Genomic DNA, 20085 nt, shown 5'->3' with positions numbered 1-20085 from the left:
CAAATGGCATAGAAGAGATTAACCAAAGAACTTACATGCATATATGATAACCCATGGACACAGACAATAGGGTGATGAAGGCTTGGGGGAGGGGGCAGGGACGGGCTAGAAGGGGTCAATGGGGAAAAAAAGGTACATATGTAATACTTTCAACAATAAAGATAATTTTTTAAGTGAGGAGTCTAAAGTAAATGCCTTACTTGATGCTCCTTGACAAGTTTATGAAGCTTACCCGTGTGGGAAGGATGTAGGTCATCAAATACTGAAATTGTCATTTCATAGGTGTGTCCAGCAGCAATCATCTCTGGGTCTTCATAATCCATTTCTTTGGCAACCTTTTGGGAAAAAATTATTTCAGGAGAAGGGCCTGACTTTTTTAATGTGCATGTTTTAAGTAATGAATCATTCTGGAAACAGCAAGAGTATGGCCATTTTGGTTCAGTAAAGATGGCATCAGAATATGCTGAGACTGGTCCGTGTGGCACACTAAAGGAGGCATCTTGGTGGGAAAAAGGGGACACCTTTGATCTCCTTCCAGAGCACCTTATTTTTTGACAAAGCATCCTGGCATAATAGAAAGAAACATGGGTCATATCTGCCTTCAGTAAAATAATTAAAAAGAGAAAATACTTTGAAAGTACTTTGTAATTGACAAAGCACTATAATAAATGTATGTTATTCCTATTATGACAAGTTATCATTTTTTTAAATCCTCACCCATGGATATGTTTTTATTTTTTAACTAGAGGCCCGATGCATGAAATTCATGCACAGTGAAGCGGGGGGCCCTCAGCCCAGCCTGCACCCTCTCCAATCCAGACCCCTCGGGGGATGTCCAACTGCCGGTTTAGGCCCGATCCCGGCAGTCAGACATCCCTCTCACAATCCGGGACCACTGGATCCTAACTCCTCACCTGTCTGCCTGCCTGATCGCACCTAACTGCTCCCCCTGCTGGCCTGGTCACCCACAACTGGCCCCCCTGCAGGTGTAGTCACCCCCATCTGCTCCCCCCCAACAGCCTGGTCGCCCCCAACTGCCCCTCCCACCAGCCTGGTTGCCCCTAAGTGACCCCCGCCAGCCTGGTCACCCCTTACTGCACCCCCTGCCAGCATGGTCACCCCCAACTGCCCCCCCGCCAACCTGGTCGCCCCCAACTGCCCCCCCTGTGGGCCTAGTAGCCCCATGCAGCCTGCTCCTCAGTTGTTTGGTCACTCCTCACTAACCCCCCTGCCGGCCTGGTCGCCCCACACATCCTGCTGCTCAGTTGTTTGGTCGCCCCTCACTAACCCCACTGCCAGCCTGGTCACCCCACACAGCCTGTTCGGTCATCCATTCAGTTGTTTCGGATGCGATGGTCACTTAGCCTTTTATATATATAGATTGATTTTAGAGAGAAAGGAAGAAGTGGTGGGGAGAGAAACATCAATGTGAGAGAGAAACATTGATGGGTTGCCCCCTGTACATGCCCCAAAAGGGGATCAAACCCGCAACCTAGGTATGTGTCCTGTTCAAGAATCGAACTGACAACCTTTGGGTGCACGGTACAATGCTCCAATCAACCTGGCCAGGGCTACTCGCCATTTTTAAAATGTTTATTAAGTACGAAATAAGTTCCAGGTAGAATCAAAGGTGTTAGGAATATAACAATAAACAATATGAACCCAGAGCAGAGACCTGATGACAACCCTAATATAATAATAGCATTGGCACAAAGCTCAGTTGGAATGGGTCAATATAACACCAAGTACCCATGTGTTTGGTAAAAACAACATTTTTAAAAAGTTAGTATCTGGTTCATACATTTATTCATTTATTCGAGTATATTGAGTACCCAGTATGCACCTAGCACTACAGGAGGAGTTAATACACAAAAAATGGACCACTGAGAAAATGGACCAACAATTAAATAAGCAGTTATAACAGAATCTAATAAATGTTTTTTAAAAGAATAGTTTATTGAATTTTGAAGAGAGAGGGAGACATCAATGTGAAAGTACAACATCAATAAGCTGCCTCCTGCACACCACCTACTGGGATGGAGCCCAGAACCAGGGCATGTGCCCTTGACCGGGAATCAAACAGAGACCTCCTGGTGGGATGATGCTCAACCAACTGAACCACACTGGCCAGGCCAGAATCTAATAAATGTTTGACAGGAGAATTAGAACTTATAATGGGAGCTCATATCCAGGAGAACTAAGCCAGTCATGGTAGTTAAAGAAAGGTTATAGAGCTCTGGCCGGTTTGGCTCTGTGGATAGAGCATCGGCCTGCAAACCAAAGGGTTCCAGGTTCAGTTCCAGTCAGGGGCACATACCTTGGTTGCAGGCTCCTCTCTGGCCCAGGCCCTGGTAGGAGGCAACCAATCAATGTGTTTCTCTCATTGATGTTTCCCTCTGTCTTTCCCTCTCTCTTTCATTCTCCCTGAAAATCAATGGGAAAGTATCCTCGGGTGAGGATTAACAAACACACACACACACACACACACACACACACACACACACACACACACGCGCGCGCACACGCACACGCACACATGCACACAAAGCTTATAGAAATAAGTGGCATTTAAGACATAATGGATAATTATGAAAATGTAGAAATTAATTAGAGGTAGGTGATAGGTGGAAGGAGTTTTTCATAAATAAAGCAGGCATTATGTGATGGCCCAAATGTTAGTTAACATCATGCTTACAAAACTTCCATCTTTATCCCAACTCCATTTTTTTTAATGACAGTTTGGCATTGCATTTCAAAATGAACATCATCCCAGAAAACCTCTTGGCTCAGTGCCTAAGTTTCCAAAATTCATAACATATGCAAAACTCAACTTGTATCTTGTGGTGTTTGTCAAGAAAATTTAGGGTTAGGACCAAAGCAAAAGAGAGGTAATTAATGGCTTTCTTGGCCATATCTTCTGGCTGAAGGGAAGTGTTTGGTGATGTTTGGGTGAAGGAACAATTATACCAACCAAACAGGGATTGGCACAAACTGAGAACTGGCAGTGAGATAAGAAAGGACTTGCCCACAGGCCTTCCAGCAAGACAGTGGAGGAGGCCAGAGCCTCTGCTGTGTCAGAGTTCCTCTTGCTGACTCTCCCAGCACCCAACCATGGCCATGAGATGCCTGCCCCTCCTTGGGAAAAATCCCGGCAGACACAACAGCTAGGGCTCACCTGGACACAGTTTTCAGCCGTTGGCACTTGTTTGAAGAGCTGTCCAGGCCCCACTGGCCCTGAGCTTGGAGCATAATGTATCATATCAGGAGGCTCGTCAAGGTCATGACACAAGAGCTTTGAAACTACTGTATTATTTGCAATCACCTCTTTGCCTGTGTACCTGTTTTTTTAAGAAGAAAAGTCAGATTAGATGGATAGTCTTTTAAAATGTACTATTTTTCACATAAGCATCCGGTAGTCTGATCAGTGCCTGTGTGTGATGCTCTAACTTATCCCGAGTCCAGGTTTGGAGCAACATCTGGGAAGCCATTTCCCAACAGGGCTATGAATTTGGCAAGACTTTCCTCATGTTCTGGGAGTATTTCTTTTCCGCGCCCAGCCGGGTACTTGTTTAGAGTCTATCGAGGATGTCTCGTCAATGGAGATGCTGGAGTAGGAATCAGAGAAGTGGGAATGTTCCCATCTGCAGCGTCTGTACAGCAGGGTCAGAGGTGCAGTCCTCACCACTATGGTCACAGTGGATTACCTCCATCTCTCTGTGTTCACCCCCATCTTCCCTGCGACCTCTCTGCCCCAATGCTCACTTGGAAGCCTTCTAAGTCTAAACTCTACCAATTCTTCAAAGACTAGCATAGATCTTGCTCCTTTAGAAAGCTCCCCTGGATACTCCATTTGCACATGTTCTTCCTCTTAACAATTAAAGCACAACACACGTAATTTAAAACTATCTTGTACTTTTTACTGTTGTCTTAAATGTAGTCATCTTATCACCCTGACAAGATACAACCTTCTAATAGCAAAGGAGCATAGTAAATACTTATCCTATCACTTCCAGGGACTACAGCCCTGGGTGCAGCGTGTGGTGAGTGTTTGATTAATTAACTATAGTTTTCCTGGGGAAAGAAAAAGGAAAAAGAGGAGAAGATAAAAAAAAAAAAAAAAAAAAAAAAAAAAAGGATAACTTTTACTGAGTATATGCCAGCCCCACACTGAACAAATTCCAAACCTTGTTGCATTTGATTCTTATAACAATTCTATGAGGTAGGTGCGACTATCATCTCCATTTAAAGGGCAGAGTAATGGGGACTCAAATGAGAGACCACATGGGTGTAATTATCAGAAGCTAGATCAGGGGTCCTCAAACTTTTTAAACAGGGGGCCAGTTCACTGTCCCTCAGACCGTTGGAGGGCCGGACTATAGTTTAAAAAAACAAACCATGAACAAATTCCTATGCACACTGCGGGCCCGGGACGAGTCAGCTGCTAAGCAGGACAGGCAGCAGCACCCGGCAGGCCGGATAAATGTCCTCGGCGGGCCGCATGTGGCCCGCTGGCTGTAGTTTGAGGACCCCTGATAGATAATCAGGAATAAAGCCTGGGGAGCACAGAGGCAGCTGTCCTGTGTAGCTGAGAGCTTAGGATGGGGTGGGGAACATAGAATAGTGACAGGATGTGGGTTTAGAGATTAAGCTTCAAGTAATAAAAATGGCCAGGCTGATAGGAATACAGCCCAGAATCCCTATCCAAATTCCGAAATCCAAAAGCTCTGAAACTCAGGATTTTCTCATAACTTATTGGCCATTAAACATTACCTGAACTGACAGATCTTTCTTTGTCCTACTTACTGTGAGTATCCATATGTTTTACTACAGAGGTATTCATGGATTTGAATTTGGGACATTTGCGTAATATATGGTATATACCATATTACCCTCCTAAAATTCAAAAAAAAAAAATCTTTATCCTGAAATATATGCAGTGCCAAGGGTTTCAGAAAAGGGATGATGGAACTGATAGAGAGCATTTATGGAACTGACACACATGCTCAGCACTGTGCTCAAAATGTCACATAAATTGTCCCATTTATTCTTCAAAACCAACCTATAGACCAAGTCCTATTGTTATCCCATTTTATAAAGAAAGAAACTGAAGATCATGGGGCTTAAATAAATTACCCAAGATCACACAGCTAATAAGTGATAGTACCAGGATTTCGAGCCAGGTCTGTGATTCCAAAACATACACTTTCTTTTGTTTTGTTTTTTAAATCTTTATTGTTGAAAGTATTACATATGTCCCTTTTTTCCCCCTACTGTCCCCACCCCTGCATCAGGCCGTCACCACCCTCTTGTCTGTGTCCATGGATTATGCATATATGCATTCAAGTTCTTTGGTTGATCTCTTCCCTACCACCCCACCTTCCCTCTGAGATTCCACAATCTGTTCTATGCTTCTATTCTCTGGATCTATTTTGTTCATCAGTTTATTTTGTTCATTAGATTCCACATATGAGTGAGATCATGTGATACTTGTCTTTCTCTGACTGGCCTATTTTGCTTAACATAATACTCTTCCATAAAGTATGAATTACACCTTGTTCAGGTCCCTCCATGCTGTCTCAAAGGGTAAGAGATCCTTCTTTTTTTACTGCTGCATAGTATTCCATAGTGTAAATGTGCCAGAGCTTTTTTATCCACTCATCTACTGATGGGAACTTGGGCCAAAACATACACTTTGAACAACTGACTGTCAGATCCAGGACAGCAAGGCTGTTTAGCTTTCAACAGGTCATTTCTGAGGACCAGAATATGAGACTAAACAGGAGCAATGTGATGATTAACTGACATTTAGTTGAGCCAGTAAGTAGAGCAATACCTCTGCTCTCCACTCACTCTGAGTTCTCAACCCAGCCCACTCCGCTCAGCTCACCTAATCAGATACTGGTCACAGAAAGGGGAGTTGTCATTAATGCCGTGGACATAGACCGTCACTAGAATTGCTGCACACCGCTGCTCCTGGTCACAGGCCTTAATGGAGAAGGACTGGACACGTGCAAACCCAGCCCTCTCCACATCAAGGCGTGCAGTGGTTACCACGGTCCCGTGCTCTGTAACAAAACAACACATCGTGCTGCAAACCGGCTCCTGCTGTCATGACTTTATCACATAGCAATGAAAGAGATAAAGTATGAATTACACCTTGCTCAGTAGAATTAAGAAACTGATTTAAAATGTAGGCACGATGTGTAATTATTTATGTACTGACATTAATCATATTATGTTAACTGGCAGCAAAAACAAAATTGGGTTTTTGTTTTTGGTTGTTTTGTTTTGTGTAGTTTTGTTTTACTTAGGAGACCAGGGAAGACTTTCTAGAAGAGAGGACTTTTATTTAGGCCTTGAAGGACATGTAGGATAAGGAAATAGGAGTGGGTGGGAAGAGATCATTCCTCGCAGAGAGAACATCAGAAGTGAAAACAGCAACAAGATCATGACTCACTGTACTCCCTTCCACCCACCCACCCACCCATTCATTCAACAAACATTCATGGAATGACAGCTATGTGCCAGGAGCTGTGCTGAATACTGCATACACCACAATGAAGCCCTGCCTTCATGGAATTTACAACCTAGCCTGGGAGACAAACCACTAAGCAAGTGTAAAAAAATTCACTAGACATACTGTCAAGGAAATAAAAACTATAATGTGATATATTTAATGTCTAATGGTCAGATTCTGAAAGATGCAAGGACCAAGGTCTGGAGGCAGGCAGCCCAGTGCTTTGGCTGCAGTGTAATGGACAATGGGGAGACCAGAAACACAAAGACATTGCAGAGAGACGAGACAAGTATTGGGGGACAAAGTGAGAAGTCTGAATTACATTCCAAGAGCAAAGGAAAATAACAGGAGGGTTTGACTTGAAGGAGGAGTATAATCCAATTTGACCTTTCCCCTTACAGTCATCCCAGTTGATCTGCTGAGACTAATGGAGGGTGAGTGTGAAAGCAGAAGCCCAGCTAAGAGATTTGTGCCGTGATTCAGTTAAGAGGGGATGGTAGCTGTGTCAACTGGGGCTTCCCCAGAAGCAGGATGGGAGAGGAGGATTTGAATGCAATAGTTTATTTGGGGGGTGATCCAGAGCAACATGGCATGGGAGTGGTGAGGCAGAGAGGGGAAAGCTGCCAATAAAAAAATATATTATCAAGCAACTTACCACTGTGGACAACTAGAGCTTAATAGCACTGGGGAACTCTGGAAGCCACTGCAAAGCACACACTCAGACCAGGGACAACGAACCGGAGCACTTATGTACCAATTCTCTTCAGTATTTGGCTGGGAGCTAATGGGGTGGGTAGCACTTTTCCAACACTTTGAGCCTGCTATTTACGGAGGAGGTATGGGGCAGATGTCAGTCCCCAAATAATCCCTCAAGCAAAGAAATGCAGCTATTGGCAGTGAGAAGTCAGGAAACTGAAATGTTAAGGCCTGAGGGTGAGACACTGAAAGCATCTGGTACCATGCTCAACCCCGCATATGTGCTAAAGATGACCATCTCCTCTCTTCTCAGATAAACCACAGCTTCTGACAGCTACCCAGCCTCAGCCACAGCTGATTGGCTGAGAAGTGAATGACTGACTCTAAAAAGTCCAATCACATTCTCTCTCACAAAAATTTGGACCTGAGGCAGAGCAGAATAATTTAGATCTGAGAAGATGCGCTAAAGGTCATGTAGAGTGCAGAGCTAAAGCAGTCATTGGTAGTAGCTATGGAGAGCCACATGTTAGGTCATCTATGGACAAAGCACTAGGCTTGCAGGGAGTTATTCAACAGAAATTTATCAAGCATCTACTATGTGCTTCTTCTAGTGGTTCTGCAAATGAAGACAATCTGATACCCACCCTCCAGAAACCAGTCTTAGAGAGGAGACATAAACAAATGATAACAACAGCACATAAGAGAGATAATTTGCTGAAAATAATTCTCAACCTACCTTTGTCAATTGCAAAGTAAACATTCCATGGACCTAGTTCAAAGGTTAAATCTCCCAAATTATCTTCATCAGTTGCCTGGCACACTCCAATCATTTTCCCAATTGGGATTTCTTCATCCAGTGTGATGTTGACTTCATTGTGCAGAGTCGACTTTATAGAAGTAATACTCAAGACATCATTTTCAATATTGAATAAACTTGTTTGAAAAGAAAAGGCTATTAGAGTGGTTCTTGCTTGGCGTGTATTCTGTTCTACCCCTTATGGTGGTGGAGGGGTAAGGGGCTAGAGGTAGTCATGATGACAGTGGCAACTGACAGTGTTAATAACTAACCCATTTATTCAGCACCTTATTCTGTTGCAATTTCAACACATTTTATACTTTAAAACTATTTTATTTGCCCTGGCCACGTGGTTCAGGGGGGTGGAGCATTGTTCTGTACACCAAAAGGTTGCAGGTTCAATTCCAGGTCAGGGCACATACCTAGGTTGTGGGTTTAATCCTTGGTTACAAGAGGCAAACAATCGATGTATCTCATATCTCTCTCTCTCTCTCTCTCTCTCTCTCTCTCTCTCTCTCTCTCTCTCCTCTTTCTCTAGAATCAATAAAAACATCCCACAGTGATGATTTTTACAAAACTATTCTCAAATTGCTGTTTTTAAGAAAGCCATTTCTTTAGAATCTTAAGTGATTGTTTACATCTTAGTTATTTATTTTCCTTCTCAGGAAAAACAAAAACATTGCATACTAATGGAAATTTCATTAATGAATTTCAGAGACTACATTTTCCTATATAATTTTCAAGGTCAATTAAAACATTTTTATTTTCTTACCTGCAGGTAAGAACTGGGTCTTTATTGTTGACATTGATGAGGAAAATCTTTAGATTCCCGGCAGTGAACAGTCCTCTGGGATCAACCACTTTAATAGCTAGTGAGAAACTGAAAGTGTAGCCACAGGAAAGACAGTTAAGATTTTATAGTAACTAACAGGCTTTCACAGAAACAGAATCTCTGGGGCTTAACTGACCCGTTAAAACAATTGATTCATTTAGTTAAATTGTCAGTCAAACCAGTTATTTTAACAGTTGGAAATGACTGACACTTGGTTAGGATCCAAGTTAACTAAATCTGTTGAAAGAATAAGCAGGAACTTAGAAAGGTCGCTAATCCCCATTATAATAAAAAAAGCACAGTGGATTGCTGAGCCTGGTAGAGCAAACAAAGCTGTGGCTATGGGCTCTTACCCTTAAACACCGACCTCTCAATACTGAAAACTAATGACAAATGCAAAGGAGAAGGTGGTGAGAGCACTTCAAGATAACAGTGACCATGGGGACACATTAGGAGGGGTGGGTGACAAAGAGGTTTTATTTCAGCAGATATGTGTATGGGTTTGAGGCATGAGAGTGTTTGAAATGGGGGAAAAAATATGTCCTAATGGAAAGATGACTGTGTCCATAACTGTGATCCAGACAACAGTCCCAACTGGCGGGGACTGTCTTGTTGTAGCACTGACAGCCCCCCTCACATCCCGGGAAACTGCTCAGTCCTAGGCAAACCCGGACAGTTGCTCACACCCTTTCAGAAAAAAAAAAAAAAAAAAAAAAAAAAAAATCTGTTCTACCTTGAAATGTACTGATAATTGAGACCAAAATTACTCTTTTCCTTCTATTTAGACTAAAAATTGAACAAGTTCTCAATTTTCCTTCTGTTTTATAACTTTTTCCACCAGAAGATTATTATTTTTGAGATAACTTCATAGAAATTATAGAGCCAATTCACTTTTTAGAATGAAGACATTGTCCTGGCCATGCAGCTCACTTGGTTAGAGTGTTGTCCTGATACGCCAAGGCTGTGGGTTTGATCCCCAGTCAGGGCACACACAAGAATCAACCAATGAATGCATAAATAAGTGGAACAACACATCTATGTTTCTCTCTCAATAAATAAATAAATAAATTTTAAAATAATTCTGGGACATCTCCCATATAAGAATTGAAGGAATGAGGAATGAGGTATCGACAGGATGCCACAGCCCCAAAGACCTCAGATTACATTTCGTCTAGCTAGATGCTGGAGAGGTGACTGAAAGGGAATGAGGAAGGACTGAGCCCTTCTAACTCTTGCATCAGCACTTGAACAACCAATTTCACGGCCCTTAGGACTCCTTTGAAAGGAAGGAATTGTTAAGAGTCAAAGGGTGATTTTCAAAATGTTCTTTGTTCCCACTCCAAGGTCAGCTCAGAGACCAAGAAACTCTAGAGAATATGAAGGAATAGGGTTCTCTCTGGGGAACTTTAGTGAGAATCCATTGCAAACCTTTAGCCAAATAATCATTTTTTAAGGTTCTACAAACAGAGCTTCAATTTTTGTGTCAGCTCCTCTGATTTCAAAGATACAAAAAAAGGGAACGTTTAGCTTTCACTTATCAAGAAAACAATTGATTTTTAAAACTCTCATTATTGACTTTTACTCCCATTTGTTAACAAAGCTTAAGAGTTAGGAATAACTTGGAATACACATAAACATTTTTTCATGAGGTATACCAGGCCAAAATAGAAGGAATCTGTGATGGACATTATCCATTATTCCCAGAGCTATGGAGACCAAATAAACAGAGGAATCTGGGAAAATGGATGAAGATTTTGACAAATTTTCTGCCCTCAAAATATATAAAGATAATACAAATTTAGGAGAACTCTTCTCCAACAGACCTTATGTCGTCAGCAGGACAAAACACATCCCATTTTTGAACTCTCAACCTGTTTTACTAAAGATGCTAACTCAGGATATATACCATCCTCAGCTTTCATAATCGGAAGACTCTCCTTATGAGATTCAGGAGCAAGTGTATTGTAAGGGCTTACCGGTCCGCTTGCTTGTCCTGTAAAGCACTTTGATGCAGAACATATGACTGAAAGGGGTGGTAATAAAAACCATTATAAAAATAGTCATAATAACTGCACACCAATGGCTACCCATTTGGCAGATGTAGAGGGAAAAGGAGGAATTGTCAAGCAATTAACTTTTCAAAGTTGCTGGATTAAACTGTGAATGAATTGTGCCCCAGCTGTCCAGAGAGAATCCCCGACTTCCACCTCAGGTTGCAAACACCGTCACTGAAATCACCCCGATGCTTGGCTCTGGGAAAACTAGATTAGCGGGTAGGGGCCAAAATAGCCACACCAGTACCTAAAGCAGCACTTGTGCAGTTAGAGTTTGGGTGATGATTTCCTATTTAGGGCAATGCTAACAGCACCTTCATATGGGAGCCTGTTAAGGCCAGATGGGGGAACGTCTTCTCAGACAGAAGTATGAACCAGAGGGCAGGTGTTTTGAGTGAGTGAAAAGCCAGGAGCAGTATTTACCTTTTAGCTTCCCTCTCAAAATCAAAAACTGCTGCTGTAGAAATTGTTCCGATGCTGTCGATTGTGAAGCCAGAGCCCTCCGGGGAAAGGAAGTACTGTTTATTGGAGAGTGGAAAGAAGGCAAGACATTAGAGACACCAGCAGGTTCCCGGGCTAGAACCAGGCCTTCACTGCCTGTGTGCTCTGGGCCCTCCTGCCCGCCCCATGTATGATAGCTGCTCATTGCACATTTGCCAATAATAATGATGATGAAATTATACTCCATTCAACTGCCTGCAGGCCAGACAACCTGTCCTTAAATATTACAAATAAATTTCCCTAGTCTCTTACGTTCAGTATGTTACCTGAACATTTCTCACATATAACTCTCCACTCAAGCTAAAATTAAGTTAAAAGGAGTTACATTTAGAGAAATGATCTGGCTGAGTAATGAGAACTCAGAGATTATTTTTTGTTTGGTGCTTATGAAGATACCCCCTTTTTTTGGAGGGGGTGTTGAGGGACAGGGAGCTAGAGAGGGGAAAACTAAAATCCTAAGCATCTGTTGACCTTATTTTCTGAAGGATAGGTACTGGCAACACTTTCTGAAGTTGTTTTTCTTAGCATCCCATTGACCTCCATTTATACTATCTTCCAGTTAGTCTGCTAAATGCTTCAAATGCATTGTCTTTTAATTGTCACAGGTACTGATGCTATCCCTATTTCACAGACAGGAGCATTGAGGCTTAGAAAATGCAAGTGGCTTGCCCCAGTCTGAGATCTGAGCTTTTAGTCACTTTACATAATGCCTCTCCGCTCACCACACTGCATCCCTAAGACAAACTTTTGCCAAAGAGGGAAGGTGAGGTTAAGGTTTTTAGATTAGGTGAGAGTCAAATGATTAGAAAATGACCGGCAAAAATCCATTAGAGGATTAATATCAGGAGTTAATTATACTGAGTGCTACTGACTTAATAATTGTATAGACCCAGAGGTAATTTAATAGAGAAGATTAAACACAAAAGGTTTGCAAAGCAACCTAAAAATTGTTTAGAGAAATTCGTGACCTTTTAATTTATTGATTTTCTGATGAATCATCATGCCCTGATTAATTTAAATTCATATCATTTCTACACATATAAATAAGATGGATTTGATTTCTCCTTTTTTTTTCTTCTTTAATTTTTTAAAATTGATTTCAGAAAGAGAGGAAGGGATAGAGAGAAACTGATGGATTGCCTCTGGTATGCATTCCAACCAGCTATCAAACCGTAACCTAGGGCCTGGCCGTGTGGCTCAATGGTTGAGCATCGACCCATGAACAAAGAGGTCGCTGGTTCGATTCCCTATCAGGGCACATGGGTCGTGGACTCACTCCCCGGTGGGGGGGGGGGGTGCAGGAGGCAGCTGATTGATGATGTTTCTGTCTCTCCCTCTCCCTTCCTCTCTGACATCAATAAAATATATTTTTTAAAAAAACACCACAACCGCCCTGACTGGTTTGGCTCAGTGGACAGAGCGTCAGCCTGCGGACTCAAGGGTCCCAGGTTCGATTCCGGTCAAGGGCATGTACCTTGGTTGCAGGCACATCCTCAGTGGGGAGTGTGCAGGAGGCAGCTGATCGATGTTTCTCTCTCATCCATGTTTCTGACTCTCTATCCCTCTCTCTTCCTCTTTGTAAAAAATCAATAAAATATATTTAAAAAAACAAAAACAAAGAAAACAAAACACCACAACCTGGGTATGTGCACTGTTTGGGAATTAACCCATGACCCCTCAATGTACAAGAGGATGCTCCAACCAACTGAGCCACACCAGCCAGGGCAGTGGTCAGCAAACTCATTAGTCAACAGAGCCAAATATCAACAGTACGATTGAAATTTCTTTTGAGAGCCAAATTTTTTAAACTTAAACTATATAGGTAGGTACAATGTTATTAACTTAATTGGGGTACTCCTAAGCTGGCCTTTGCTAAAAACTCAAGGGGCCAAAGAGCCGCATGTGGCTCTCGAGCCGCAGTTTGCTGACCACTGAGCCAGGGCCACTTCTGCTTTTTTTTGTAGAACTAGGCTGTCAAATATTAACAGTCAGGAATTAAGGAAAATCCATCACATATTTACTTTTCGGGCAAACAGGGGAATGATGATGCCTCTTTCACGGCTCACAAACACTAGGTTTGCTTATATATAGATGCATACAATTTTTTTTAAATTGCCCTCATTTATGTTTGTTGTCACTCGAAAATTTGCAGTTCCCAATTCCATTTCAGTATTACATGGTTGTCAGCAATTGTTTGAAAGAAAACATATATTGGGAAGCTGTATTTTTATGATGTTTAATTTTTCATAAAATGAGATAGTCTTTAAAAAAAAAAAAAAAATGATGGCACTGATATGCAGGAGGGCTGCCTGGCTGGAGCCCGCGGTTGCTAGGCAGCCAGGGCATCGCTGGAAAGCCACCGAAATGAAAGATCCCTGAATAGGAGGACAGTCCAGGGGACGCGAAATTAACTCTCTGTGAGGCCAGGCAACTTAAATTCACTCCCCATCCCCCAATTTGTCGGCAATACCACCACGGGCTGGTAAGGAAAGGTAAGAATAGCAATGGCAGCCCCATTCCCAGGTTGCGGGGTGTGACCACGGTTCGCGGAAGGGAATGTGAGGTGAGGGGAGCCTCGGTCCTCCTGGATGGACTTACCTTCAAAACCCAGTTTCTCTGAGAGGCTTGTTCTTGACTATTTGCTTTCAGAGCAGCTGGGCAATTGGAAATGTCAGAGCTGGAAGTGCAGGCCACGCAGTGAGGGGAGTTGGGCCTCAGTGCTGGGAGCGAGCGCAGCGGCACAGCCTGAGACTGGGCTCTCTGTCTTTACCATCCGTGACAATAAAAATAACTGTTAGGGCCCTAGCTGGTTTGGCTCAATGGATAGAGCGTCAGCCTGTGGACCAAAGGGTCCTGGGTTTGATTCCGGTCAAAGGCATGTACCTTGGTTGCAGGCTCCTCCCTGCCTGGGCCCTGGTCAGGGCTCGTGCAGGCAGCAACCAGTCAATGTATTTTTCTCACATCAATGTGTCTCTCTGTCTTTCCCTCTCTCTTCTACCCTCCCTAAAAATCAATGGAAAAATATCCTCGTGTGAGGATTAACAAACAAACAAAAAAACAAACAAAAAAACCAACTGCGAGGGCCACCAGGGACTCTGACCCAGATCCTATGTTTATCACTTTCCTGAATTATCTCATTTAACCCTTATAACGATGCTAAGAGATGGTAGTATTCTCAGCCCATCTTACAGGTAGGGAAACTGAGGCTTACAAACTATAAGGAAACGGTCCAAGAACACATAACCAGTGAGTGGTTACAATGAAACCCAAGCCCAGGACCTTCTGACCCCAGAGTCATTGTGTTATCTAGCCTGTCTTCCCAGGAGAAGGGAGGTATATATTTCTTTTTTAAAAACGTTGTGTTTAAAATTGTTTTCCAATGTTTTATGTGAGGATTAAAGTATCTAAGTGGCTGAAGACATAGAAACAAAGCAACTCAGTGTTACTGTTTACAGAGGAAAAGAAGGGAGGGGAAAAAGGGGGAGAGTGGCAAGGGGAGGAAAGGCTAAGATGGAGCCTGAGAAACTTTCAAATGTAAAGGTCCATAGAGGAAGATGAACCAGGTAAGAAAATAAGAAAGAGTTGTCATAAAGGTAGAAAAAAAAAAAAAAAACCAAGAGTTTATTATTCTAGAACTAGAGGCCCGATGCACAAAGATTCGTGCAAGAATAGGCCTTTCTTCCCCTGGCTGCAGGCACCGCCTTCACTCTGGCCAGAGCCACCTTTCCACCTTCCCATGCTGCCCAGAGGCCTGGAGTGGCTGTGGTTGTGCAGAACGCCTACATCGTCTCCATGGCAAGCATCCTGCCACGCCCCCGGCCACTCCGCACCTGAGTATACAAATTAACCCACCATCTTTGTTGGGTTAATTTGCATACTCACTCCTGATTGGCTGGTGGACATCGCAAAGGTACAGTCAATTATCATCTTACTCTTTTTTTAGTGTAGATAATACTAATAATATTCCCTAATATTTATTGAGCACTATCTGCCAAGCATTATCCTAAGCCCTTTGCATGTATGACCTCATTTAATCTTCATAATGGCCCTGAGGTAGTTCTTACTATTAACCCTGTTACAAATAAAGCAAGTGAGGCACGTAGCTGGAAAGTGGTAAAACGTAACATTTAACCTGGGCTATCTGACATTAGAATCTGAGCTCTTAGGCTGATACACTGTGTTTGATTTATTAGTTTGACCCAAGATAATATTTTCTTGAAGGAATTAGTACATAAGTAGGATCTGGGCTAAATTTTTTTTCTATATGCCAAAATATTCTGTGATTTTTCTAAAGCACAAATACTAGCTAATCATTGATCACCTACAAAACCTTTTCACAAGAGAGATACATTTTCAAGAGAACATTTTTAAGCTATAAACACAGATGTGATTCTAGACGAGCATTAACTATGTTCATGCCACCTTGCATTTAGTCCTCATGCTGTACTAGCCTCACCCTGAGCATTCTCTGCAGCCGGAGCACTCAAGGACTGGCACTTGCCCTTGAAAACCGTGGAGTTTCCTTTCCTTGTCCTCCAGGTACGAGGGCACTCTTTTACGTTCACTTCATCGACAAAAGGAATAGTTTGCTGCCTATACACTTACACTGGACTAATAGAGCCCTCATTCTTCCCAGAACAAAGCCTTCTTAACCCTCTCGAATACATTGTCCCAATGGTTAGCTAAAGTTAGAGACCTCTACTCAAGCATTCAGCCTCCTATCTTTGCTGGCTGAACCCAGACTCTGCCTCAGAATCCTTCTCAACACACCTGAGAGCCTCTGAGCATCATGAGAGAGGCATGCAGGTTGAAACTGATCTGCCAACCCTAGCTGGACCAGATGCTCCAGTGGACTTACCCAGGTGTTTCTTTTTTTTTTTTTTTTTTTTTTAAATATATTTTATTGATTTTTTACAGAGAGGAAGGGAGAGGGATAGAGAGTTAGAAACATCGATGAGAGAGAAACATCGATCAGTTGCCTCTTGCACACCTCCTACTGGGGACGTGCCTGCAACCAAGGTACATGCCCTTGACCGGAATCGAACCTGGGACCTTTCAGTCTGCAGGCTGACGCTCTATCCATTGAGCCAAACCGGTTTCGGCACCCAGGTGTTTCTTACACACCCAGTAATGGTCACAGCATTTGCAAAGCTAACTTTACAAACCTTTTTGCAATGTTTCTCAGCCTGAGGCTCATGGACCACCTACACGTTAAAAACCTTCATTCACGAGTTAATTGTTAAAGCTGGATAACTCAGTGACATTCATTATACTGTTCTCTCTACTTTTATATGTATAAATTTTTATTTTTATTAGATATGCAGACCTAATGGGGTAGGGAGGCCTTGGAATGTGAATTTATAACAATAGGCTGACCAGAGTAACTTTTATGCAAAGTTGGTTTTTTTTTTCAAATATATTTTTATTGTTTTCAAAGAGGAAGAGAGAAGGAGAGAGTGAGAGAAACATCAATGATGAGAGAGAATTATTGGTCGGCTGCCTCCTGCATGCCCTGTACTGGGGATCAAGCCCGCAGCCAGGCATGTGCCCTTGACCGAAAGGCCAGAATCAAACCCGGGACCCTTCAGTCTGCAGGCTGACACTTTATCCAATGAGCCAAACCAGCTAGGGTGAAAGTTGGTTTTTTAAAAGTGATTCTCAACCTTTGCTGTACAGATAAACACGCTAATATCCAGACCAATGGAGTCAGAATCCCGGGGGGTATAAGCTGGGCATCTGTGCTTTTTGAATTACATAGATGCTCCTGAGCCCTGTGGCCTTAGGTTTTGGCATCTGTCCAAGCGTTCCTCAGAAACAGATTCAGAGGTGGAAATGTGCATGCGGGTGATTTATGAATTGGGTGCTCCAGGAAAACTAGGGTGGAACTAGGGCATCGGGACAGAGAAGGGGCAGAAACCAAGCAAGAGTGCTACCTCGCAGTCCACACTGGCACCTTCCGCCCAAGCCCACCAGGAGGCTGCCGAGTGGACCTTCTGCCTCAGGGCTGTTCCCACCAGAGGAGAAGGGGAGGGAGCACTCCTACTCCTGACCCTCATCCAATGGTTAAGGGTTACCCCTGAGAGAGGGAATGCCCAGGTGCTTCTTGCTCTGTGAAGTGCAAGGAAAGTCCAAGGACCATCCTCCTCTTGCTGAAGGAAGCCAAAGCTCTCCGGAGTGGGGAGCACCACACAGAAACGCTACAAATGCTCCGCCGGTGTGGCTCAGTGGTTGAGCGTCAACCTATGAACCAGGAGATCATGATTCCATTCCAGGTCAGGGCACATGCCCAGGTTGCCATCTCCATCCCCAGTAGGGGGCGTGCAGGAGCCACTGATCAATGATTCTCATCATTGATGTTTCTCTCTCTCTCCCTCCCTCTCTGAAACCAATAAAATATATGTATGTATATTAAAGAAATGTTACAAAGGTCTCCAAGGGTACCTAGGGAGAGCCACTCCAGTCTCTAAAGTGCCCTTCGTTACAGCAGCTGACAACAATTGTTTGGCTGAATCATGCTAGCAAGCAGAGTCAGTTACCACATTATACTTCAGTCACCGTATGTGAGGAACATTCAATTCTGTCCCAGATTCTTTGGTAACTCTGATAGCAAGTAGCCTTCATTTCAACTCTGAATCAATCGGTAAGGACTACCTGGTGCATTATAGCAAGAAAAACCGTGACTTAGGTTGGAAAAGTATCACGTTCAATTAGAGATGTCCACCACAAGCAAATGAGAAGGTTATCACAATATGGCCAGAGAGCTTTGATGTCTAAGAGACCGTTAGAATGCCTGGGAGCTTTTTAAAAATACTAATGGGTGGGCCCCACCTCCAGAAATTCTGATTTAATTAGTCTGAGGGGTCCCTGGCCTCTTGGTTTTGTTAAAAGCCTCCCAGGTGATTATATAAGAAGAACCACAGTAATATTCAGTATGAATTGCCATCTATTTCCCAGGAAATGTTTTCAGTAAACTTTAAAATAATGAAATAAATCCTCCAAAAAACAAGTATTTTATTTATAATTTCTTTCTTAGTCTCATAAAAATTTCTTTTTAAACATGAATAGCAGACCACAATGTCTTGCCTAATCTACATTTGCCTTGTATGAATACGCTTAAATTATTGATTCTTTTCACATATCCTTTAAATTAGTGGTTGGCAAACTCATTAGTCAACAGAGCCAAATATCAACAGTACAATGATAGAAATTTCTTTTGAGAGCCAAATTTTTTAAACTTAAACTTCTTCTAATGCCACTTCTTCAAAATAGACTCACCCAGGCATGGTATTTTGTGGAAGAGCCACACTCAAGGGGCCAAAGAGCCGCATGTGGCTCGCAAGCCACAGTTTGCCAACCACTGCTTTAAATAATGACATTTTGATGTGCATGTCTTTGTAAGATAATAGCCTTTACCTAGAAAAACATTGTCGGGATGTATACATTTGCAATTTGCCTCTCTTGAGGGCAGTATATCCATGCTTTCTCCTCCTCCCCCGAATTTGTAAGGCAAAAAAAAGTAATAATTGTTCAGTGTTATTGCTTGTTACAAGGTGATTTTGCAATAGCATGACTATGGGCTACAGTATGTTACAAACTTGCATGCCATCTGGTGGAGGATGGTGCAAGTTATGTAAATATGAAGTAAATACTCCCCAAGAATATTTATTTAAAATGTGACTATGGTTTTCTCTAAACATCTGTATTTTGTGTGAAGAGTTAAAGATTATTTTCTAGGTAATTAAAGATTTTCTTAAAATCATTTTTTCTCCAATTATATAGTGTTTCAAACAGAATTGCTCTTTAACTTGAATAACCCAGATAATTGCCTCAGTTCTCAAATTCATTTGGTTAGTACATGCCTAAACTGAATTATATTTTTCCACATACCAGAATTGCCAAGAATGTATAGTATATGATTTAAACTTTCCCCCTCTTTATCATGTTGTCACAAGAGATGAAATTTTAAAGTGATGTTAGGGTTGAAAACCAAGCCATTGGGGGCAACTCAGAAATAAATCTTTTGGATAAATACCCAAAAGAGGTTGTAGTTTTGTTTTTAATTTTTTAAAGAACCTCCATACTGTTTTCCATTATACATTCCTATCAACAATGCACAAGGTTTCCAATTTCTCGACATCCTTGCTGTCTTTTTGTTGTGTTGTTTTTTGTTTGTATGTGTGTTTTTTTTATAATAGCTATCCTGACAAGTGTGAGGCGATATCTGTTGCAGTTTTTATTTGTATTACCCTGATAATAGTGACGTTGAGTATGTTTCCATATACCTTTTGGCCATTGGCATGTCTTCTTTGGAGAAATATCTCTTCAAGACCTTTGTGCATTTTTTTAATTGGGTTATTAGGTTTCTTGCTATGAGTTGTAGGAGTCCCTTATATAGAGTAACCTCTTATCAATAGCTGATGGTTTGCTAATATTTTCTACCATTCTGTAGGTTGCCTTTTTACTATATTGATTGTTTCCTTTGCTACGCAGATTTTTAGTTTGATGTAGTTCCACTTGTCTATTTTTTTCTTTTGTTGCCTATACTTTTGGTATTATGTCCATGAAATTAAAGACCAATGTCATGAAGCTTTTCCCCTACGTTTTTCTCTTAGAAGTTTTACAGTTTCAGATCTTACATTTAGGAATTTAATCCAATTTGAGTTGATTTTTATGTATAGTGTAAGATAAG

The 20085-nt window shown here is 42.1% G+C and overlaps 1 protein-coding gene across 1 annotated transcript in view; it reads right to left on the bottom strand.

Moving 5' to 3' along the window:
* The window catches only part of LOC308251822 (cadherin-related family member 3-like), a gene marked incomplete at both ends in the record, with an annotated part of 83701 nt that overhangs the window by 35717 nt on the left and 27899 nt on the right, over positions 1-20085 (bottom strand). Inside the window, 6 exons of the mRNA XM_080675498.1 lie at positions 233-335; positions 3176-3338; positions 5888-6065; positions 7950-8146; positions 8782-8889; positions 11319-11413. Coding sequence (XP_080531624.1) covers positions 233-335; positions 3176-3338; positions 5888-6065; positions 7950-8146; positions 8782-8889; positions 11319-11413 — 844 coding nt within the window. The remainder of the gene's footprint in view (positions 1-232; positions 336-3175; positions 3339-5887; positions 6066-7949; positions 8147-8781; positions 8890-11318; positions 11414-20085) is intronic.

This window comes from Plecotus auritus (genome assembly GCF_963455305.1).
Source record: "Plecotus auritus genome assembly, chromosome: 6".
NCBI lineage: Eukaryota > Metazoa > Chordata > Mammalia > Chiroptera > Vespertilionidae > Plecotus > Plecotus auritus.
This window is presented reverse-complemented; position numbering and strand designations above follow the sequence as displayed.